Source organism: Portunus trituberculatus, chromosome 9 (genome assembly GCF_017591435.1).
Source record: "Portunus trituberculatus isolate SZX2019 chromosome 9, ASM1759143v1, whole genome shotgun sequence".
In the NCBI taxonomy this organism is placed as follows: domain Eukaryota; kingdom Metazoa; phylum Arthropoda; class Malacostraca; order Decapoda; family Portunidae; genus Portunus; species Portunus trituberculatus.
Genome location: NC_059263.1, coordinates 12,609,284 through 12,632,760, shown reverse-complemented (window position 1 = coordinate 12,632,760; position 23,477 = coordinate 12,609,284). Strand labels below are relative to the sequence as shown.

Here is a 23,477-nt window from a genome sequence, read left to right as displayed (position 1 = left end):
CCGAGCCCTTAATCTGGTGCACCTTACAGTCTCCACAAATGCACACGCTTTCCCACTGCTGCGGCTTTTAGTAATGATTAGTATTTCCTTAAAAAATGTACCTTATACTGTATAAAACTTTAGAAAATTATAACTTTAACAGTCAGCTGCCGCGTATTACCAGTCGACCGCTTTGGGTACGTTACTGCAGTGGCAGCGTGGCTCTGCAGTCCAGTGTCAAATCCAGATCTACTGTTATCTGTGCCTTAAGTGATGATGCTGACACTGCATCTACTGTACCAAAGCAAACTTACAGCCAGTTACACACCAAATCCAGCAACAAGTGCAAGATTTACTGTTCTTCTTTGTATGTTTCTTAGTATGATGCTGTTATTCCTTGAGGTGAATCTATTTCCACACATCCTTATACTTTGAACATTTACCAAAATATTATAACTATACATAATTACATGAGATGATAATGAAAAAATATTATACAGAAACTTTACTACCACTCTGGCATCTGACATTGTCATTGCTGATGCCATATACATTCGACCCTCGAAACAACGGACAAATGCGTGCACGACCCTGTCCGTAGATTGCAAAAGTCTGTTCTGTGCAAAAGTATATAAAAAACTGTATAAAATGTACGTAAAATACTGTGTAATCATTAAGAAATCATTCAAGCAGTATTACAAAGCATTAAGTACAACAAATAACCTGAAATAGATGACATGAGCATGGTCAGTTTAATAAATATTAATACCTACCGGACAATAATTTGCCGGGAACGGACAATCGCACGCATTTTAATATTCGTTCGTAGATTAAACCGGACTCTAGAATTTGTCTGTAGTTTCCGAAATCCGTTGATGGGAGGTCCGTTGTTTCGAGGGTCGAGTGTATATACATCTCATGGCAGGATTAGTCTAAGGACCAGTGAGTTGGTAGGTAGGTTCTAGCAGATATTTAAGTTTTTAAATGTAAAAAATTGGGACCTAATAAAGACTGAATATATATGAGAGGGCTTCAGCTGTCTAGTGAAACCTTTCATTTCATATTTAGACCTTGAAACCACTTATTTATCTGTTTTTTCAATGCCTTTTTGTCTTATAAGCTGTCAAATACCATATATGAGATTTAATGGGTGGCAACATCCTGCAGTAGCTCAGAATGTTTTTCGCTTAGCTGTTATTAAAGAATCAGACAGTATTTCCCTCTTTGATATCTTATCTGTTCAGTGAAATCATCTGTTTTTCTCCTGGACCTATTTTCCACATGGGAGTCATGCCATGTTACAATGTTGCACCTGACCACTTGACCAGTGAGATAGTCTGTCTGGACATCTTCAATTCAGCTATTATGGAAATTACTGAGATGCTCTGTCTTAATGGGGTCAAAGTATGTGTCTTCTCCATTTTGAGCTTGTTATGACTTATTATTAGCAAGATGGTTGGATTTGTGGTAGGATGCAAGAGGAAAAAGTTTCTTCCCATGTACTTAATTTTCACCTTTCATGTCTAGGCTGTAGTGGCTCACTGAGCAAAATCTTTGCATTACATGGGGAAGGATGTCAAGAGTTGCTATATCACAAGCCTAACCCTGTATTAAGGCAAGCAAGAACTTTATGTGCATTTTTGTTTAAAGATTTTCATTGCTGAAGTTTTGTAAAGAGTTCATTGTACCAACTCTATAGATATCACTGGATTAATTTGAATGCATGTGTACATTTGCTTAGTACTGAAATCAATAATTATTGAATATTCCCATAGATATAGATGTGCATCTTCTGACAATATTTTTTTCCTCCAGTTGCAGGAGCTGTCAATAGACTGGCCAAAATGTTCCCAACAACCCATGAACATGATAGAAGAGATGCAGGAAGGACTAAGTCATTTGAAGTTCCTGTGCCTCACTGTGCAGTCACTTAATAGTGTGATAAATCAGTTTTTGAAACAGTGCCACATTCCCTTCAGGCTTCTGCTCTACTGTTCAAAACTGCACCTGCACCTTCCATCCATAAATAGATTGGACATAATCTTTAGTGAGTATGATTGTGATTATTGATTTGGTGTATGCACTGATATAGCTGTGTGGTGGATATCTCTTTGTGAGTTTTTTTTTTGGAAGGGAAGAGGTGTTTGGTAAGTCTGGAATATTGGTGGAATCTGGGATTATGCAGTAGAACTGAATACATTCCTTTTCAGAACAAATTGGCTTTCAAACAAAATTTTGAACTCATTATTGTTTGGTTACACTGCCAATCTTTTTTCATGAAAAAAATGATTTTATTTCAAATATTGAAAGGCCAGGCAAAAAGCTGTTGTTTATTGCCAATTCATAGTTTTATATAAATATTGACTTCATTTTTATATATTTGTAAGAGAGACACAGAGATTAAGGCAGTAATTCAATCTTTGAAATAAGGTAAGTTTGTTCCTGTTGAAGAGCCTTGATGTAAAGAACCAAGGTACATTGGGGTCAGGGGTAATTCTGAGCCACTTGTGGTTGTGGCTCTTTTGATTACCAACAACACCATCGCGACTTCACAATTTGCATCTTTGCAGTAGACTTTCCTAACACCAAGATGTCCAAGTGTTATGATCACTTTGATTTTTTGGCAGTGAGTGGGTTGTGTTTCTTTGTCACTGTAAGGCTTTCCACACTAGATGGTGACAAAGAGAATACCAGCATGGTCTAAACAGTTTCTTGTGATGAATTCTGCATCACTAAGTTAATTCAATACAGGTATTCCCTATGTATATCACAGTTAGGTAAATACACACACACACATGGGAGCCATTGTCAAGGACGGACGTGTCTGAGCAGCTCACAGAGAATTCTACAAAAGGGCTGGACCCAGGCCTAGACATATGTACAGGGGTACAGGGGGCCATAGCGTTCTCCTGTCTCCAAATGAAATAAGTGTTAGATTATGTATAACCAAGGATAGGTAAAGTGAGAGACATGGATCCAGGTAGTGCTGCCAAGTGCATGGAGGAACAAAAACATACGCCGACCGAAAATCAACGTTATATAGAAACACCTATTGGTTTAAGAAAACTGACTGAGGTTACTATGGATGAGGATTTCTCGGGTTTCCGAGATGAACGAGGAAATACGAGGAGACTTGTAAATGTAGAGAGAGAATTAAGATATTTGAAGGAGGCGATGTCCAGTCTCATGGACAAACATGACCGACTGGTAACAGAAAACACAGCCTTAGAATTGAGAATAACTGAATTTGAAAAAGTCAGTGAAATAAACCAGGAATTAAAAGAGGAGATTTTAGAAATAGGGAAGCAAAATGACGCTCTAAAAACCACATGCCAGAACTTGCAGGATAAAGTGCAGCAAGGGGTTACAGACAGGATAGAAGGTGGTCTAGCTGAAAACAAATTGAAAAAACTCAGAAATGAATGGAAACAAGAACAAGAGAAAAAAAATCAAATTTTCAGAAGTGGTAAAGAGACAAATTATGGAGATCACAAAAGTTGCTGTAATCAAAGTTATCAAAGAAAAGGAAAGTATAGTGCGGGATGCAGTGGACAAGAAAAAAAGCCTCATGATCTACAGGATGAGAGAAAAGAAAAATCCATATAAATTCACAAGAGAACGTGAAAAAAGGGAAATGGCCAAAACGGTTATCAAAAGGGTACAAGACAGCACACAAGAATTTGACCAAGAGGTGGAGGAAGTGGTTAGGCTGGGAAGGTACACTGAAGGGGGTAAGAGACCAATGAAGGTGAAAATGAGATCTCAAGTGGCTGTAGAAGAAATAATGGCTAGAAAAGGGAAGTTAGCTGATGATGTTGATCACAAGGAAATATGGATAAAAAAAGATATGAACTTAGAGGAAAGGGAAAAGGAGAAAGTGCTAAGAAGTGAGGCAGAGGAAAAAATGAGAAAAGGACAGAGATAGAGAAGAAGAATTTTTACTGGAGGGTTCTGGATATAAGACTAAAGAAGTGGTACTTAAGGAAAAAAGAGGAGGTCGTGGAGGAGGCAGTAAATTAAGAGTGACTTATACTAACATAGATGGTTTGTTATCAAGTATATTGGAAGTTCGGGATTATTTGAAAGAGAAAAAGCCAGATGTAATGTGTATTGTTGAAACAAATCTGAAGAATGAGATACATGTCAACTTTAAAGAGAAAGGATTTAATACCTGTAGGAGGGACAGGAAGGATAAAGGGGGAGGAGGAGTGCTAATAATGGTTCGTGATAACATGTGTGGAGGATGTGCAATATGGAGAGGGCAAAGTGGAGGCATTGGGAGTAACAATCAGGACAGAAGATTTGAAGAAGAGAAAAATTATAGTTACATATGTTCCACCAAAGACTAATACATAGGGATCAGAAGAGCATCAAGATATGCAAAGAGAGATGATAAAGTATCTGGATAACATGATAAGAAGAGATAGAAGAATACTCTTAGTTGGAGACTTTAACTGTGAAAAAATAAACTGGAGAGAGATGGAAGTATTGGACAATGCTGGGCAGTGGAGTGAGAAAGTGTTACAGATGTCTATGGTTAATACAATGGACCAGTGGGTAGAAAAGTCAACAAGATACAAGGGGGAAGAGGAACCATCGTTACTTGACCTAGTCTTCACAAATAAACCAGAGTCCCCTCCAATCATACAATACCTTAGTCCAATGGGGAAAAATGATCATGTGACATTAGAGATGCAAATGCAGGAGGAAGATGAGATAAGATACAGAGAGGACTATAAAAAAGAGAGATTAAATTATGCAAGAGCAGATTTTGAAAAAAACTAAGGAGTTATTTTGCTGATATTGAGTGGAGTAATATTATGTGCAGGAAGACTGTACAAGAGAAATATGACATATTCTTACAAGAATACAGTGAAGGAGTAAAAGAGTTTGTTCCTTTTTATAGAGTTCAGAAAACAATACATACATGGTACAATGCTAGATGCTTACAAGCAAAAAAGGCAAAGGATAAAGCATGGAAGAAACTTTTAAAGCAGGGAAATGACTATAATAGTCAGCAGCACAAAGATACTAGAAATGAATATATTAGAGTAAGAAGAGAGGAAGAAAAAAAGTTTGAGAAGGATATAGTGGATAAAAGCAAGGATGAACCAAAACTTTTCTACAAGTTTATAAACGGCAAAACAAAGAATAAGGAAACAATTGAAAAAATAATTAAAGAAGGAAAGACATACCAAACAGAGAAAGAAATGTGTGAAATAATGAATGAGAGCTTCAAAACGGCATTCCCTGAAAAAGATGACTTCACAGAACCTAATAGGACATTGAATTGCCTAGGATTACAGGAAATTGCAGTTCATAAAGAGGATATTGGAAGATTACTGGACAAGTTGGAAGTCAGAAAAGCAATGGGGCCAGATGGTGTATCAGGCTGGGTGTTAAAAGAATGTAAAGAGCAATTACTGGTACCAATTTGGGAAATAATTAAAAGTTCAATAAATGAAGGGAAAGTTCCACTAGAGTGGAACAGAGCCAATTTAGTACCAATATTTAAAGGAGGAAAGGCAACTGAACCACTAAACTACAGACCAGTGTCACTTACAAGTGTTGTAGGGAAGTTATGTGAAATACTTATCAAAGAAAAATGAGTTAAGTTTCTAGAAGAGGAGTAAGTCATATCGAACAGACAATTTGGGTTCAGGACAGGGCAGTCATGTGTATCAAACTTATTAAGCTTCTACTCCAGGGTTATTGCAGGACTTGAAAACAGAGATAGATGGGTAGACACAGTATATCTGGACATTAAAAAGGCATTTGATAAAGTCCCTCACGGAAGACTTCTTTGGAAACTAGAGAACATAGGAGGACTGTGTGGAACCTTGCTCGAATGGACACGAGATTATATGAAGGATAGAGAAATGAGAACTGTGATCAGAGATACATACTCATCTTGGAGTAAAGTAACTAGTGGAGTGCCACAAGGGTCAGTGTTAGCCCCCATTATGTTTCAAGTTTATGTAAACGACATTTACATTGGGGTAAACAGCTATATGAATTTATTCGCTGATGATGCAAAGTTGCTAAAACTTATCAAAACCAGAGAGGACTGTATACTGCTACAGGAAGATTTAAATAAGATCTATGAATGGAGCAAGAAGTGGAAATTGGAGTTTAATGCCATGAAATGTCACATGATGGAACTAGGAAAGACTAAGAGAAGACCAGTATGGAACTATCTGATGGGAGAGGAGCAAATAACGAAGATTAAAGAGGATAAAGATCTTGGAGTGATCATACAAGAAAATCTGAGCCCTGATAAACACAAACAAGATATTTGGACTATCATATAGGATGTTGACTAATATAAGAGTGGCATTTCATTACATGGGTAAAGATATGATGAAAAAAAATCATCACAAGCATGATACCCCCAAGGCTGGAATATGCAACGCTGGTATGGTCTCTGAGTTCTAAAAAAGATATAAGAAAACTGGAAAGGATACAGAAAATTGCTACAAAGATGGTGCCGGAATTAAAGGACCTCACATATGAAGAACGACTGAAGGAAATGGGATTGCCAACCTTACAAGATAGAAGAGAATGCGGGGATGTAATAACAATGTACAAGATAGTAAGTGATATTGAAAAGATCGACAAAGAAGACCTGGTGCTGTTGGTGGAAGAGGATGGAAGGACAAGAGGACATGAAAAGAAGATCAGGATGAGGCAGTGTGTGAAGAATGTTGGAAAATACAGTTTTCCACACAGAATGGTGGAAAAATGGAATGCATTGGATAAAGGAATTGTTGCAGCACATAGTGTGCATAACTTTAAAGAAAAATAAGATAAGTGGAAATATGGATACAGGACACTATGAGCCCTGCTTGAACCCTGTACAATACAACTAGGTAGATACAACTAGGTAAATACACACACACACACACACACACACACACACACACACACTCTGCAAGGCCCTGGTAATGTATTATAAGGGGATAGGAGGCTAGGAAAGTTATCCTGTCTCCTAGGATAAGACATGTTGAATTTGCTTGTATTGAAGCCATAAAAGTATGGAAAGGAAGGAGAGCGTAAATGGCACCGCTGCTAATGTAAACAGTGGTGGAGCTAGGCCAAGGAAGACACAGGTGATTGAAATGCCTTTGGGACTAAGACACTTAGGAAGCTGGAATAGTGAAATGGAATTTTCCAGTTTCAAGGAAGAAAAAACAAACACATGAAGGATAGCTATCTCACAGTGGAAAAAGAAATTAGATTTTTGAGTGAGATGATTGCTATGGTTATTGAAAAGCACGATCAGTTGATTGAGGAAAATCAGGAACTGAGGGAAATGTGCGATAAGCAAGAAAAGGTGGAAATGAAAAATGACACGAAGAAAACTCTGAATGAAATAAAAAGGGAAAACAGCACCCTTAAGGACAGATGTGAGAACTGTGAAGTGGGTTTACAAGACCTAAAGGCGAAGCTTGACACTAATGTGGGAACAGGAAAAGGGATAAGCAAAACATAACTAGAAGAATGGATGATAGTCTGGAAAAAAGAATGAGAGGAAGAAAAATTAATTTCAGTGAAGTAGTTAAGCAACAAAAAGGTGGTGTCACATTAGCACTTTTCTGTCATCTTTCTAAAGATTGTCAACTTTTGTTGATGCTAATCATCACACACAATCTTGCCTCTGCCTTTGCCGTGCTTATTGATTGTAAATAAACATGGCTCTTCTTTCACCCCAGCAAGCCGTGGTCTTTTTGCACCTTATAATTTGTTTAAAGAAGAGGAAACGAGTCAGACTAACCAAGAAACGTTTATGGGTGCGCTCGTGGCTAGCTTGTCAAGAAAAGGAAAGTGTTTATCACACTCCTAAGAGAGTAGAGTTTAGAGGATATTATATATATATATATATATATATATATATATATATATATATATATATATATATATATATATATATATATATATATACCTACGCTGATGATACCACCCTACATCTTTCCATGTTCTTTCAGAGACGTCCAACCCTTCAGGAAATCAACAGATCACGTGGGGACACCACAGAACGCCTGACTTCCGATCTTTCTAAGATTTCCGATTGGGGCAGAGAAAATCTAGTAGTTTTCAATGCCTCAAAAACTCAATTCCTCCATCTATCAACTCGACACAACCTTCCAGACAACTATCCCCTCTTCTTCAATGACACTCAACTGTCTCCCTCTTCCACAACGAATATCCTCGGTCTGTCCTTTGCTCATAATCTTAACTGGAAACTTCACATCTAATCTCTTGCTAAAACAGCTTCTATGAAATTAGGTGTTCTGAGGCGTCACCGACAGTTTTTCTCACCCCTCCAACTGCTTACTCTGTATAAGGGCCTTATCCGTCCCTGTATGGAGTACTCTTCGCACGTTTGGGGGGGTTCCAGTCACACAGCTTTGCTTGATAGGGTGGAATTGAAAGCTCTTCATCTCATCAACTCCCCTCCTCTGACTACCTGTCTTCAGTCTCTTTCTCACTGCCGAAATGTTGCATCCCTTTCTATATTTTATCGCTATTTTCATGGTAACTGTTCTACTGATCTTGCTAACTGCATGCCTCCCCTCCTGCAGCCACGCTGCACAAGGCTTTCTTCTTCTTCTCATCCCTATTCTGTCCAACTCTCTAATGCAAGAGTTAACCAGTACGCTCAATCATTCATCCCTTTCACTGGTAAACTCTGGAACTCCCTCCCTGCATCTGTATTTCCGAATTCCTACAACTTGTCTTCTTTTAAGAGGGAGGTATCGAGGCATTTGCTCCCCTAATTCTGGCTGACGGTTTTGGCACTTTTTGAAGCTTTTGGAGAGCCAGCGCTCAAATGGGCCTTTTTTTAACTTTCTTTTTTTTGCCTTTGGCTGGCCCTCTTCCCTACATAAAAAAGAAAGAAAAATAAATACATATATATATATATATATATATATATAGGCAACCCTCGGCTATCGCGACTTCAGCTATCGCGTTTTATTGCTATCACGCACCCATGAAAAGCTGCTAAAATTTCATTATCGCGACCTCAGATGCATGCTATCGCGTGCCCAGCCATGACGTCATGAAATATCTGAGCGCTCATTGGCCAAAACCGCCTTCCCGCCAAGATCAATTTGGCTATCGCGTCTTCGGCTATGGTGCGGCTATTTCGGCCCCAATTGGGCGCGATAGTCGAGGGTTAAGTGTATATATATATATATATATATATATATATATATATATATATATATATATATATATATATATATACAGTCAACCCTCGGCTATCGCGACTTCGGCTATTGCGTTTTATTGCTATCGCGCACCCATGAAAAGCTGCTAAAATTTCCTTATCGCGACCTCAGATGCCTGTTATCGCGTGTCCCGCCATGACGTCATGGAATATATTAGCACTCATTGGCCAAAACCGCTTTCCCGCCAAGATCAATACGGCTATCGCGTTTTCGGCTATGACGCGGCTATTTCGGCCCCAATTGGGCGCGATAGCCGAGGATTAAGTGTATATATATATATATATATATATATATATATATATATATATATATATATATATATATATATATATATATATATATATATATATATATATATATATATATATATATATATACATTTATATATATACAGGTAGTCCTCAATTTATACGGTAAATGCGTTCCAGAAGAGACCGTATAAAGTAAAAATTGTATAAAGTAAGGAATGAATACCAACTCCCTAGACTTTTTTTTAGTATAAAAGAGCGGACCTGAGCTTTGTACAGTACCTCCAGCCCCTTTCCATCAAGCAGCCACGCGATCCTCATGAGCATGACCCCCAGCACATCCACTTTGCCCCTTAGTTGAACAGCCTCGCCCTCTAGGGCGAGGCTTCAGGGGTGTCCTAGCATCACTACCACTACCACCACCATCACCACCACCGCTTCCACCACTAGACTTTGAAGGATGTGTTCAAAATAAAATAATCTTTCACTGTATGTATACATTTTGCATAAAACACATTTCTGTTATGCTTATTAATGCTTTTATTAATAATAAACTTATGAAGACATAAAAGTGACAAAATTCACGCGGCGATTTAGTTAAGAATTGTGCGCCAAGCAGCCTCATTGTTTACCTATACGTGGTTGTGGCAACATATCCCTTTCTTGTGCCCAGTGGTTGCCATGGCTCACAAGCGCCCTTCTGCATCTCCAGCTGGCGGTGATACGCCCAAGAGAGCAAGGAAGACTTATACACTGGAGCGAGCCCTCACAGTAGCCAACTTGTCTGAGTGTATGGACTTGTTGGCGCAGTCAATGAAAATTCTCGAATAAAGTGACCCAAATATTGAAAGAAGCACCACTGCCATCAGAGGGGTTATGGAAAAAATGACGTGCTATGAGGTTCTTCTCAAAGAAAAACAACAAAAGAAAAATCAACAATCGATAACAAGCTTTTTCAGACCGCACACACCAAGTCAAGTAACAGAATCAGAGACAGACGACAACAATGGTGACACATCAGAGGAGGAAGTAGCAAAATAGAGGAATAATTTTGTGTTTAAACATTTCCCTTTTTCATAGTCATTTTTATGTCTTTGTAAGTTTATTAATAAAAGCATTAATAAGCATAATAGAAATGTGTGTAATGCAAAATGTATACGTACAGTGAAAGATTATAAATTTTGAACACATCCTTCAAAGTCTAGTGGTAGTGGCGGTGATGGTGATGGTGATGACGGTGGTGGTGGTGGTGGTGGTGGTAGTTCAACACGCTAATAATGACTCAGGTAGTGTCCAGTTCAGTAGTGAAACAGCAGATTACCATGACGCTGCTGATGGCACCTTCCCAACCTTCACATTTTCTAGAGAACCAGGTATCTAATATGTTATCATTTTATCATTCTCCAGGAAGTCATTATTGTATACACAATCATTTAATGTGCTTTCATTCATTGTTTTCTTACCCATTTGGGTTATGTACATGGTTTTTTTTTTCAATTTATAAGGGGCTGGGAGAGGAAATTCTGCATATCCGGATATTTCACGTATCCACCAGGACCTTGGCTGCTATAATCTGGGCTGCGTTCCATTGGAAGTTAGCACGCTGCCCCCGCAACCCCCAACGGAACGCAAGGGAACGCGTAAGCCATACGGGTATGGTTGACAAAGATGGTCGTCCAAGCTGCTCTCCTCCTCCTCGCTCAAGAGCTCGCAGAAGACCCTCTGTTGGACACTGCAGAGCTCCTCTTAGCACGAGAGGAGGAAATATTGCTGAGGCAAGAGGAAGAGGGAGAAGAGAGGCTGCCAAGGCAAGGAGAAGAGGGAGATGATAGGCCGCCAAGTCCTGTGAGGGTCAAGGACTATGCAGAGACGATAGTGCCTCTTTACTCCGGGAAAGACTTCAAGAAACACTTTCGAATGCAAAGGGAAACTGTCCCTGCAGCCACAGGTGCTGGAGGGGCCTCTGTAGCAGCTACCATGGCGGTAGAGGCTGTCTCTTCTGCCTCAGAGGCTGTGGGAAGAAATGCGACACATGTAACACCGTCTTTTATTGCTATAAATACTAATATTTTGGTCATATTGCTTTATTCCAGCATTCTACAAGGGATAACAGACTTACCACATTGTTTTTGATGTTTTGTGACGTCGCATAAGCTGTCAAAATAGCATTTACATCCCCCACACTGAAAATATAGTGGTGAAGCGGCGGACGTCTGCGGTTTGTTGATAAACAATAGTTGCCAGACAACGCCAAGCATTCACCTCCGAGGAGCACAAGGTCCCGCAAGCTTCCGCAAGGCGAGCTGTATGCTGGTCCCCCCCGATTCGGGGGAAGTATGCCATACTGTACGCCTTACGGTCCCCAATGGAACGCGGCCCTGGATACACGAGCAATTACTGTATATATATATATATATATATATATATATATATATATATATATATATATATATATATATATATACACATTTATATACAGTAAGGCCCCGAATTTAGCGAAATCCAGCTTAGCGAAACACTTATTTAGCGACTGTCTGGAAAAAGGCCAAGCCCTCAAGTTTAGCAATTTTCTCATATTTAGCGAATGTACTGCGCTACACTGTCCCGCCTCCCGCTCTCTCTGAGCCAATTGTCCCGCCTCCTGCTTGCTCTGAGCCAATCGCTTGTCTGTTTGGCCATGACGTCAGCCCCACAGTGCCTCCGGCATTCCCGCTCGACACTTGAGCTATTATGTGTGTTAATCCAGTGTGTGAACTAATTTTTTGTGTTCCCATCCTTGCTGTTTAGCGAGTTTCGCTATCACCATGGCCTCCACTAGTGGTTCGGGGAGTGCTAATTCTCGTTTAGGTGGCGATGTTGCAGCCGTAAATGGGGACTCGAAATGGGGACTTTGGGCGGATGAAAGACTGATTGGTATTTTTCCCTATTTAAAGTAGTATTGAAATTTAGCGAAATTCCAATTTAGCGATGGTTTCGGCAGACTAATAGTACTGTATATATATATATATATATATATATATATATAGATATATAGATATATAGATAGATAGATAGATAGATAGAGATTTTTTTATTAATTTTGTCTTAGCCTAACAGTGAAAAGTAGTTCAGTTGTTTGTTTACATTTCTCTGAACAGTGACGTTCCAAGGCAGAACTTCCAAGGAACAACTGGCCAAGATGAGCAGCTCTGTTGTTTATGAGTGGACAAAGCTGTCTGAAGATGAAAAAATAGCAATGGCTTCCTGTGGGTGAAGGGCCGCCATGTTTGTTTACAGTTGACAAACGCGACAAAGGCGGAAGCGAGCTTGTGTGTGACAGCCACCGTCGACAAAAGTTGACAGAAAAAGTTGACGGAAAAGTGTTAGTGTGACCCTGCCTTAAACAATGCACAGGGTAGTGTTGGTTTACACTTCTGCCTGTTGGGGGCTGGTGGCGGATTTGACCGAGTGGGTGGCGTGCGAGATATAAATTTCGAATTGGCGAGTCAGTCAGTCGAATCTTAAGGATTAGGTATTAATTAACTGAGTTCAAAGTGGCAATAATTTGAACTGTGAACAGTTGAATCACGAGGATCCCCTGTATGTCTGTATGTATGTATATACAGTAAGTCCTCGTTATACGGTAGTTCTTTATCTGGTAAATTCACAGTTACGGTATTTGGAATTTACTACCCTCGATTCGATATACAGTAAGAAAAATTCACAGACACGGTATCCACTCATGTCATCCAAAAGTGCCGAGAGCGGGGAAGCAGGGGTGATGACATCATCCACGCCACACCTCCCTGCCACTCACGGTACTGACTTTAATTTGACCATCCTTTGAGCATGTTATTTCTTCCCCTCCCTCCTTTTTTTTAACTGCATTACATATTACTTACATGCATTACTAATTAGATAAGTAAATGGAATATTAAAGGGTCTTTTGTAAGCACAAATATATTCATAATAATCATGGCTAACATTTAAAGCCTACTACCAGCAGTGAACCATGCAGCAACTGATAATGGCACAGATGGGCCTGGTAAGCCCACTATCAAAGAATGGTGGAAGTCGCATAACATCAAGCACGCCTTAGATAACATCAAGTCATCTTGGGACAAAGTGATGACGTCTACCATGAACTTGGTGTGGAATAAAGTATGGCCAGAATGCGCGCATGACTTCCCAGGCTTCGCTGAAGAGGACATCGGTGCGATCAGAAATGACATAGTAAATCTGTGCCACAGGGCTGGCTTCGATGAAGTTGATGATAATGATGTTCAAAATCTTTTGGAAAGCCATGCTGAACCTCTCTCAAATGATGAACTTATGGAGCTAGACAAGGCAGAAAAAGAGGGAGACGAGGAAGAAGAACCTGTGCGTGGCCTGGACATCAAAACTCAAAGAGAATGTCTCGGTGGTATCGAAAAGCTCTGGAAACCCTGAAGGAATGTGACCCAAATCCTGCCAGGAGTAGCAAAGTGGCTCATGATGTAGAGAAAAGTGTCAAGATTTATCAAGAAATCTTTGATGAAAAAACAAGAAAAAAACAAACAGTCCTCCATGTCCATGATCCTGATACAGTTGGCCCTTCCACATCTGCTTCCGACAGTGCAGGCGACGACGTCTGCCCACTCAGCCAAAGATGAGTAAGGGCTTAAATCCCTACTGTCCCTTAGCCTTAGGAGGGACATCATCTGATAGAATACATGGCGAGTGAAAAGTAAATAAAAACATTTTGTTTATTTCTTTTGTGCAGTACTTTACATTTTTTTTTAATGACTATTTTCATGTGTTTTAATTTCTGTAGGGGTGACTTTTGATGTGCTGGAATGCATTCCCTACTATTACATGTTATAATGGGTTCGGTATACGGTAATTTCAATTTACGGTAAGGTTTTCAGGAATGCATGTGTACCGTATAACAAGGACTTACTGTATTACTTAGAAATAAGGGGTACTTGAGATATGAGTTTTTTTTTTTTCTTGAGATATGAGCCACGATTTGGCTAATTTTTTGTTTTGAGATACGAGTGAAATTTTGAGATAGGAGTTGTGCTTTTGGGTGGTGCTGCTTGTTGGCACATTGGTTCAGCCTCAGCTGAGCTTATATCTACACGTTTCTTGCATATTTTGTGCATTGTTATTGTTCTTTCATAATTTTCACACTATTTACTTACACTTAACCCTCGGCTATCGCGCCCAATTGGGGCCGAAATAGCCGTGCTATAGCCGAAAACACGATAGCCGAATTGATCTTGGCGAGGAGGCGGTTTTGGCCCATGAGTGCTCAGATATCCCATGACGTCATGGCTGGGCGCGTGATAGCAGGCATCTGAGGTCATGTTAATGAAATTTTAGCAGCTTTTCATGGGTGCGTGATAGCAATAAAACGCGATAAATGAAGTCGCGATACCCGAGGGTTGACTGTAATTCTTTTTGTTTAAAGAAAGTATATTTTTAATTTGCATTTAATGTTTTTCATGAATGGTACTTGTATCCCTTCCTCCCTCTCTCCTCCTCTTCCTCCTCCGTTGCCATTCTCCACCATTAACCCGTACAGCGTCAGAGACGTACGAGATACGTTGGCTACTCTAAACGAACCGGGCGTCAGAGACGTATGAGATACGTCGGCGAGCTTTCTCGTGTTTTCGGAGGTATTGCGTCCTCAAAACCTACCATTATACTGCCATCATGCACTGTAAACATTGCTCATGCTGCCTCCTCGTCCCTGCTAACATGAATGCTTCCTGTATTTATTTATTACAATTCTGAACCCTAGCAGGTTCTGCTGCCTTCAGCTAGGTGTAGCGGGAAACTGACGCCTCAACTCCGCTAATATGAACAAAGCGTAATTTCCATTACTTACTCTTACCATTTCAGTTGTTTTTGGTAACTGTTATATTGTGGTAGTGAAAACTTTGTATGACATAAATAAGAATTTTCCAATCGCTTTGTTATAAGGAAAAACAAGTACATATTACTCTGGAAAATATTTGCACCGTGAAAGGCAACACTCCCTTGCGATATCTCTTGTCTATTTTTATCCACAAGCACTCCCAAACAGCAAAACATGACATGTTGTTTTTCTTTCAACTCAGGAATGATATTATGCATGTGTCCAACTCGGGGATCGACTGGTGAGAAATGAGGAAGCGAATAAACTAGTCACATAAGGCTTTGCTAAGTCGCTAACCTTAGCGCAAAATGTCTCGCACCAATTAATACCACTTCCAGTCAGTTCTAGGAGGAATGACTGTCATTTTCATTTGTTTCACATCATTAAGACTGGTTTAGCAACAAAAAAAAAAAATCCATGATGTGGCCAGCACTGGCGAAATCACAAAGTCTCAGATCTGCTGATGCTGTACGGGTTAACCAAAATTGTCTGTCTCCAAGGGAATAGCACTAAATAAACTTTTGTTTTTATTTTATGTATTTTTATCCATTGAGAAATTATACATGTTTACATAACTGAAAAGTCAAAACAAATTTCTCCCACATCCACTACCTCCTCCACCGACACTTATCATCAAAGGGGAGGCAACAATGTAAAGAAACCTCTATGGTGGTAGCCACGCAGCTTTTAATGTCTCTGTATCTCTTGCCTACTTAAAACTTTATTTACTTTACAAATTATGTTTACAGGGTCATAAACAAGCTTTTCTGTGATTATTAGAGCAGCCAGTCTTCTGTGGGTGGCCATATTGTACCCTCTACCTGATCGACAGTCCCATGTGAGGGTGGGGGAGGGGCAAGATATGGCACGGTAACATCCCGTGGAATGGACCCCTCTGAGATAAAATGCGATGTTTGAGTTACCGAACTGTTTGAAAACATCTATTTTGAGTGAAGCAGCTCCAGTGCATTTTGAGGTACAATCAGCTCCAGTACGGGTTTAGCTGCATCACAAGTGGAGGAAGGATCCGCCGCCAGACTATACTGAAAGGGAAGGGTACTGTAAACCTCTAACCTGGCAGAGTGAGGATGGTCCGAGAGAGCAGCATACCTGGACCGGTGTGTGGAGGACGGTCTGGTAGAGCTGAGGCAACCTTTGGGAGGGGTGAGGTCTGGTCTTGTCGGGTGAGCACAGACCTCCCCCGAAGCTACCATCCGCCCCCCCAAAGTCTGACCCGTCGGGTCGGAGAAGGGGGTCCGGGAGGAGTAAGAGGGGCTCTGGAAGCGGCAAAGACTCCTACCGGAGGGTAGGGAAAGGGTCCCGCGTCATTGCTGTGTAAGATGGGGGTGAGGTCCGGACCCGTAGGGTGGCCGATGACCTCCACTGACGCTGCCATGCCCCCCCAAACTCCGACCCATCAGGTCAAAGAGGAGGGTCCGGGAGGTGGAGGAGGCCCTGCCATTGAGGTGCAAGGGACCTCCTCCAGCGTGTGATCCAGATAGTGGGCTACGAAGGAGCGGTCTGAAGCCCACTGTCCATGCTCCCGTACCTGGTCCAAGGAGAAGTGGCAAAGGAAAGCCATGGTGGCCGACATGGCCCTTACTTCGTGCCCCTTTGGTGCATGTCCTGGATCCGCCTCCTCTATCACCCCGCAGAGGACCTTTGAGATGTGGATCCTGGATAGGGGCTTGTGGGTGTCAGGCAAGATGAACAGACAGGTATGTTGGGAACCGGAAGTCGATCCAACATACCGTCACAAGGACTTCACAGGGCAGAGGGGGTGGTGGTGAAGTCCCTCCATCCACGCCTGGAGCACCATGGGGTCCAAGGAGTGTCCTTCCCTCTCATTCTTGGCCAAGAACTTGGGAGAAGGTGCTAGAGAGACCCGTCGCCCATCCTTGGAGAAGACCAGCCAGGGTGCCGGATAAGGGCGTGAAGTTGGGAAGCCCTTAAGCCAGAAGCCATGGCCACCAAAAACAGTGCCTTCCGCAAGCTCTTTTGAGGGGTAGAATTAGTAAAAGGAGGGCCCCGAAGGAGGGTCAGGACTTTGGACAGAGACAAGAAGATCCTTGGTCTCTTCACAGGAGGCCGCTGGTGGAAGTGACCCTTTTTCAGTAAATCCAGGACCCGTCCTCTGATGGTGATGTTAAACCCCAAAGACAAGGGATCCGCCAGAGCAGCTGCATAGGTGGCGACGGTCGGGGCAGCTCTGCATCTGACATGGAACATAAAGGACAAAAAGTCATAAACAAGAGGTAAAGAAATATATGAAAAAGGGCGATTGCGGAGAAAAAGCTGGAAAGCCTTCCATGCCGACTCATACTAGCGGAGGGTGGAATCCCTGGACCCCTTGATGACATCAGAGGAGACTGCAGGCAAGAGGGAGGTGGTCAAGCACGCCTGCAGAAACTCCACGCGTGAAAGCGGAAGGATATTCCAGAGTGACGGACGCCATGGCCCCATACCACCAGTCTGTTGAGAGGCAGAGGGGAAGGACACCAGAGCAGTAGACGTTAGCACCAGGGTTGGGCCTTCCAGAGAGGGGCGATGAGAAGAACTCGGCCCGTGAACGTCTCCAGCTTGCGTACCACCGCCGTCATTACCGTCGTCGCTGGGGGAGGAAAAAGATAAACGAACCCCCATGTGTTCCAATCCATGAGAAAGGAGTCCGGCCCTCCCGTGGCCGTGACCACGCTCTTGGTGATGTACTGTGGGAGCTGATGGTTTTCCGATGATGCAAACAGGTCCACCTCAGGCAGACCGAACAACTCCACTAGATCCGTGAAAACGTCTGGGTCGAGCGACCATTCCACTGAGGAAGTATCGCTGCGGGACAACATGTCTGCCCAGACATTGTCCCTGCCCAGCACGTGCACGGCTGACAGCGTAAGATGGCGCGACGCTGCCAGGTTGAAGAGGGCCTCAGATGTCCTGAGGAGGGAGATCGACCGGGAGGAGCCCATCTTCTTCACACACTGGACTGCCACTACGTTGTCCATGTAGAAGCAGACGTGGAGTTGTCGGAGGTACACCTGTTGCTGAAGGAAAAGCAGAGGCACCGTCAACTCCCTCACGTTGACGTCCCTCTGCACGTCGGCCTGCTCCCAGCGTCCCCGGCCCTGTCGACCGTCGGACGCCTGGAAGCCCCAATCGCTGTCCGAAGCGTCTGTGTAGACTTGGAGCTGCAGCACTGACAGCCTCCAAGGAACCGCAGTCTCCAGAAGGCCCGGAGATAACCACTGACGCAGCAGCCAGTGAAGGTGTGGTGGAACCGGGCTCAGATGGTGCGGGGCCGTCCGCGGAAACACCCTGCTGCCTTCCCACCAGAGCCTCCTGTACCACAGAGGCCCCAGTGGTGTCACCTGGGCTGCAAACGTCAAGGAGCCTATGAGCCTCGTCCACATGCGGTGGGTGAAGGTGGTGGACCAGGAGGCCCTCCTGACCCGCTGCAGGACATTCCTCCGATTGTCCTCAGACAGGCGGATGGTAGAAGTCCGAGTATACCACCACATGCCGAGCCACTGCAGAACTTGAGTGGCCTCGAGAGGAGACTTGGGGAAATTGAAGTGGAGACGGTCCTGGTGGTTGCAGCTTGGGCTTCCTCCCTCGAAGACCCCTGGATGAGCCAATCGTCCAGATACATTATGATTCTGATGTTGACGTCCACCAGCATTGATGCCAGAGTCTTCGTGATCTTGGTGAAGACCCGTGGCGCGATGTTCAACCCGAAGGGCAGGACTGTAAAACGCAGGACACGGGAGCAGTCCTGCACTGCCAGGTAGGAACGGAAATGGGGACCTATCGGCACATGGCAATATGCATTGGCGAGGTCCAGGGAGGTTAGTCAAGAGTGCGGAAGAAGAGACTCACTGAGCTGCTTGAGCATTACCATCCTGAAGTGATGACACTCGATGTGGGCGTTGAGAGCCGAAAGGTCGACAACCAGCCAGGGGTCTTGCCTGTCCCACCGAGGGACCAAGAAGGGACGTGACAGGAAGACAGGGCCGGAATACTTCTCCAGTACCCCATGGAGGAGCATCTCCTGCAATATCGCCGAGAGCTGAGGTGATGTTGAAGAGAAGAGAGGAGGCATCTGTAGACGCCGGGCACGGCCTTGAGCCCACTCCCAGGAGAGGCCCCGACGAACCACCCTGCCCGCCCACGTTCCGACCGGCCACTTGCTGGCCGCGTTGGACAGGCGACCCAGCACTGGGGAGTCACCGCTGCGACCCCCGGGGTGCTGCGGTGGTAGTCCGAAAGGGCTGGCCCGAAGCTCTGTGGGTAGAGAGACCGCCGTCCTGACCCGATGGAGCTCTCCTATCCTTTGAAGAGGACTGGGCCTGGCGAGAAACTGACGGGTAGGGGAGGAATCTGTTGGAGGTCCTCTGGAAGCGCGATGGGTCTTGGTATCGAGGAGGGGCAGCCCGAGATGATGAAGCGCACGCTCTCGCAGAACCTGCACTGCCTGGTGGAGCTCCCCGGTAAACCACTGCAACCTGAGGGGACTGTGCGAGAGCATCCGCCACCGACTGCATAGACCCAAAGGAAGCTCCCAGCGGATTCCCCATGAGAAGGGCTGACTGCGCTGGAGATGGCAGAGGAGCCACGGCTTGCCTCCAGCAGGCTAAGTGGGCTGAGAGAGCCTGAGTGACAGAAGAAGCCATCGCCGCAGCCCCTTGCCAGAGGGCGAAGCAGCAGAGGCAGGAGGTTAGCGCACAGGAGTGATGAGGACACCCGTGCGTTCAGATCCTGCCTCTGTGACAGAACCGTCAAAATCTTCTCCGCCGTCAGCAAGGCCTGAAAAGAGGAAAAGGCATCCAAAGCAAAAGCCTTGTCCTTTTCGGCCTGCCTCACTGTCTCCGACGAAGGGGTAGCCAAGGGAGGAGGAAAGGAGGGTGGAGAACGCGCCGACAGCCAGACTCCCACCCGGGCGTCCAGAGAGTCCCCAACCGAAAGTAGAGGAGTCTTGGGCTTTACAGACGGTCTGGAAACAGGAGCACTTTGGGTCCGTGCCGCCGACTGATCTCACCAGTCCCTGGCCACCTTAAGGAACTGGTCTGCCTTGCCCGCCGTCCATGACACGCCCATCGAGCGCCGCATCGATTCCTCACCCTCGGAGGAAAGGGAAGGAGGAGACAGGCCCGCAAACAAAGAGAGGACTGAGAGGGAGCGCGAGGGCTCATCCACGGTCACTAACGGCAAGGTAGGAGAAGGCTGGGTCGCTTGAGAGAGAGGACGGAAATGCCAGGAAGGAAGGGGAGAGTGGTATGACGTCCCCCAGCACACCTCCTGGCCAAGCACTGGAACCTCCTCCCCCTGGGAGGCCTCATCTCAGCGGAGTAAGATGGCCAACCCGGCGACCTGAGACACCTGCCAATCTGGAGGCACAGGAGCCCGCGACTCCGGCAGAACCTCCAGCTCCAACTCCTCCTCTGAAGGGGGGGCGTCCGAGACAGGGGACGAATCCACCCCGTACGGCTGAGACGCCGGACTAGAGAGGGGAAGTGGTGTAGCAGGGTGAGGGTCCGCCATTACGGGAGGAGCCGAGGACTGGGCACACGGCAGAGGAGCAGCAGAGGAGAGATGGGCCAAAATCCCCGAGAGGAGCTCGTGAATGTTAGGAGGCAGAGGCTCCGAGGGGGGTCCAGGGGGAGTGGAAGGTGGCACCACTGGAGACGGATCCCCGGCCACGGGATCGTGAGGTACCGAAGATGGCCCTGGTACCGGCTTCTCCACGACCGACGAGGGGGGGGAAGGAGCGGCCAGCAGAGGACAGGGTGGACGGGACCGCCGTCCGAGAGCCCCGGCCCATGAAAGCCAGGCAGAAGGCTTCGTCCTTCCAGACTGTGTGCTTCCCCTTCCTCTTGGCCGAACGCTGCACTGCCTCCCACGATCGGCGCAGCGAAGTGTACTGGAGGCAAAGCTTATCCACCTTGCCCACAGATTGGAGGAATTTCACATTTTCTCGGCACTTCTCACACTTGTCAGTGTCAAACAAGAAGTCCTTGGAAACACAAGGACGATGGGGCACACACAAGTCATGGCCATCGCATGAAAACTCATATGCGCACCCTTTGCCATCAGAGGAAAACTGGCACTTGGTAGTAGGCATGATGAACTGAAAAGAAATCACATGTAAAACACTACCTTATCGCTCCCAACACGGGCGTAGGAGACGCACAACACTCGGCGGCGCAAAAGACCGCAATGTGCGTCAAAACGCCATAAAAGTGGCATCAAAACACTGCACACGCACAGAGAGCCAAACAGCAGAGGCCATGAGCAAACACTATGCCCCACACCGAACGAAAATGGCCACTAACGCACTCGAGAACCTTCGAGAACACCTGCTGGGTCCCCCACCATATGGTCACTATAAACACACATAATAAAAGCACCACACTGCACTAAAACACACGAAAAGGGCACAGCACAGTGTAATCCATCCATAAATCCAAGATTCTTGCCAAAAAGCAAGAGGAAAAGCTGAAAAGAAACACCCAGGTAAAACACCAGCTCTAAGAGCCGGCGATACAGGCGCAAGCGAGTGTAGGTCCGGCTACCACGAGCGCTGAAACATGGAATGGCGTCTTCTTATCAGGAGAGTGACCTCCCAGAGATAGAAAACGGGACGTAGGAAGGTCGGGTATGGGGGGTTTGGTTCCTTTTGATAGGGGTGGCTGTGCTATTGTGATTGTAGGTAGGGGTTACTGCGCTATTGTGCTGATTCTATTTTGAGGATAGTGTTTTCCTATGTGCGTGGGGCCTCATTTTTAATGAGATGTTTCAGCATTGTGCACTCAGTTAGTACAGCTAAACCCGCACTGGAGCTGATTGTACCTCAAAATGTGATTTATAAAAGTAGTTTATGTATTTACATTCTCTTTTGTTATTGTTTTATTATGTTTTTTACAATATTTGTTATTTATATATACCTTTTGCTTACCTAAAAACACAAAAAAATTAGGATACTTTTTTTTGGGAGGTCAGAATATATTAATGGCATTTCAGTGCATTTCAATGGGAAATTATTTTTGGAGATATGAGCAATTTGAGATATGAACTCGTATCTTGAGGTGCCACTGTAAATGTATTTTTCTTCTTTTTTTCATTTATTTATTTGTCAACTACTTTTTACTTCCAGTCTCATTTAGTCAATTTTTATTTTTCATTAGTCATAATTTACTAAGATATTTCAATTCATTGATGAAATTAACTAAGTACAACTCAAAATGGATTAGAATTCACTTATAGGATATAATTGCATTACAGAAATTAATAATGTTTAGGAGCCTAACCTAATGTAACCTAACCTTATATGGGCTCATTATATCACTAATTCCTTGATTTATCTTATAGGTTCCAAGCTTAGCAATATCAGGGAGATAATTACACTGCAATGTAAAGGAAGTAATGTGACTAAGAAGAACCAGGAGCATTTATCATCCCTCAACCAAGTAACAGAGGTTGTGTATGACAGTCTCAGTGTCAGTGATGTTGGTGACTTGACAGCTACATTGAGTGCATATCCCAGACTCAAGGGGCTTCAGATCCAACTACCAAAACAGTATGTGGTGAGTTCACTGAATTTTGATTGAATCAAGCCATTCATTCTAAAAGGTGTAGATTTATTGGCAATTACCTTTACTTTTGAGCAGGTGCAGTACAGGGAACTGTCTTATCACAAAGGAACAGGGATAAACCTTTATATGCTGTCAGGTCTCTCTGTGGAACACTGTTCATAAGGAATACCTTCCAGACATTCGATAAATAACAAAAATCTACAAATCTTGAATGCAAACCTTACAAGGCTCAGAAATACTTGTGCTTATAGTTTGAACCTTATAATATAGGTCTCATATGTATTAAGTACAAGGTAAAGGATAGCTCCATTGAACCCATTGTGACAGATTGAGCAGAGGAACACACAGGTGGGGAACTGTTGGAGTGATAAGCCTGTTTTTTGTGATTGCATCTTGCCAACTTAAAAAGAAAATAAAGGTTTCTTATATTAATGATAATAATAATAATAATGATAATAATAATGACAATAATAATAATATGTGGATGTGGGCTATCGCAACAGGGAAAAGGAGAGAACTGAGAAATGAAAATAAGAAAAAAAAAAAAACAAGG

The 23,477-nt window shown here is 43.8% G+C and overlaps 1 protein-coding gene across 1 annotated transcript in view; it reads left to right on the top strand.

Annotated features, from left to right (window-relative positions):
- Positions 1–23,477, top strand: part of LOC123501421 — a 139,388-nt gene that overhangs the window by 59,215 nt on the left and 56,696 nt on the right. The window contains exons 4-5 of the mRNA XM_045250246.1: positions 1,795–2,026; positions 22,701–22,915. Coding sequence (XP_045106181.1) covers positions 1,795–2,026; positions 22,701–22,915 — 447 coding nt within the window. The remainder of the gene's footprint in view (positions 1–1,794; positions 2,027–22,700; positions 22,916–23,477) is intronic.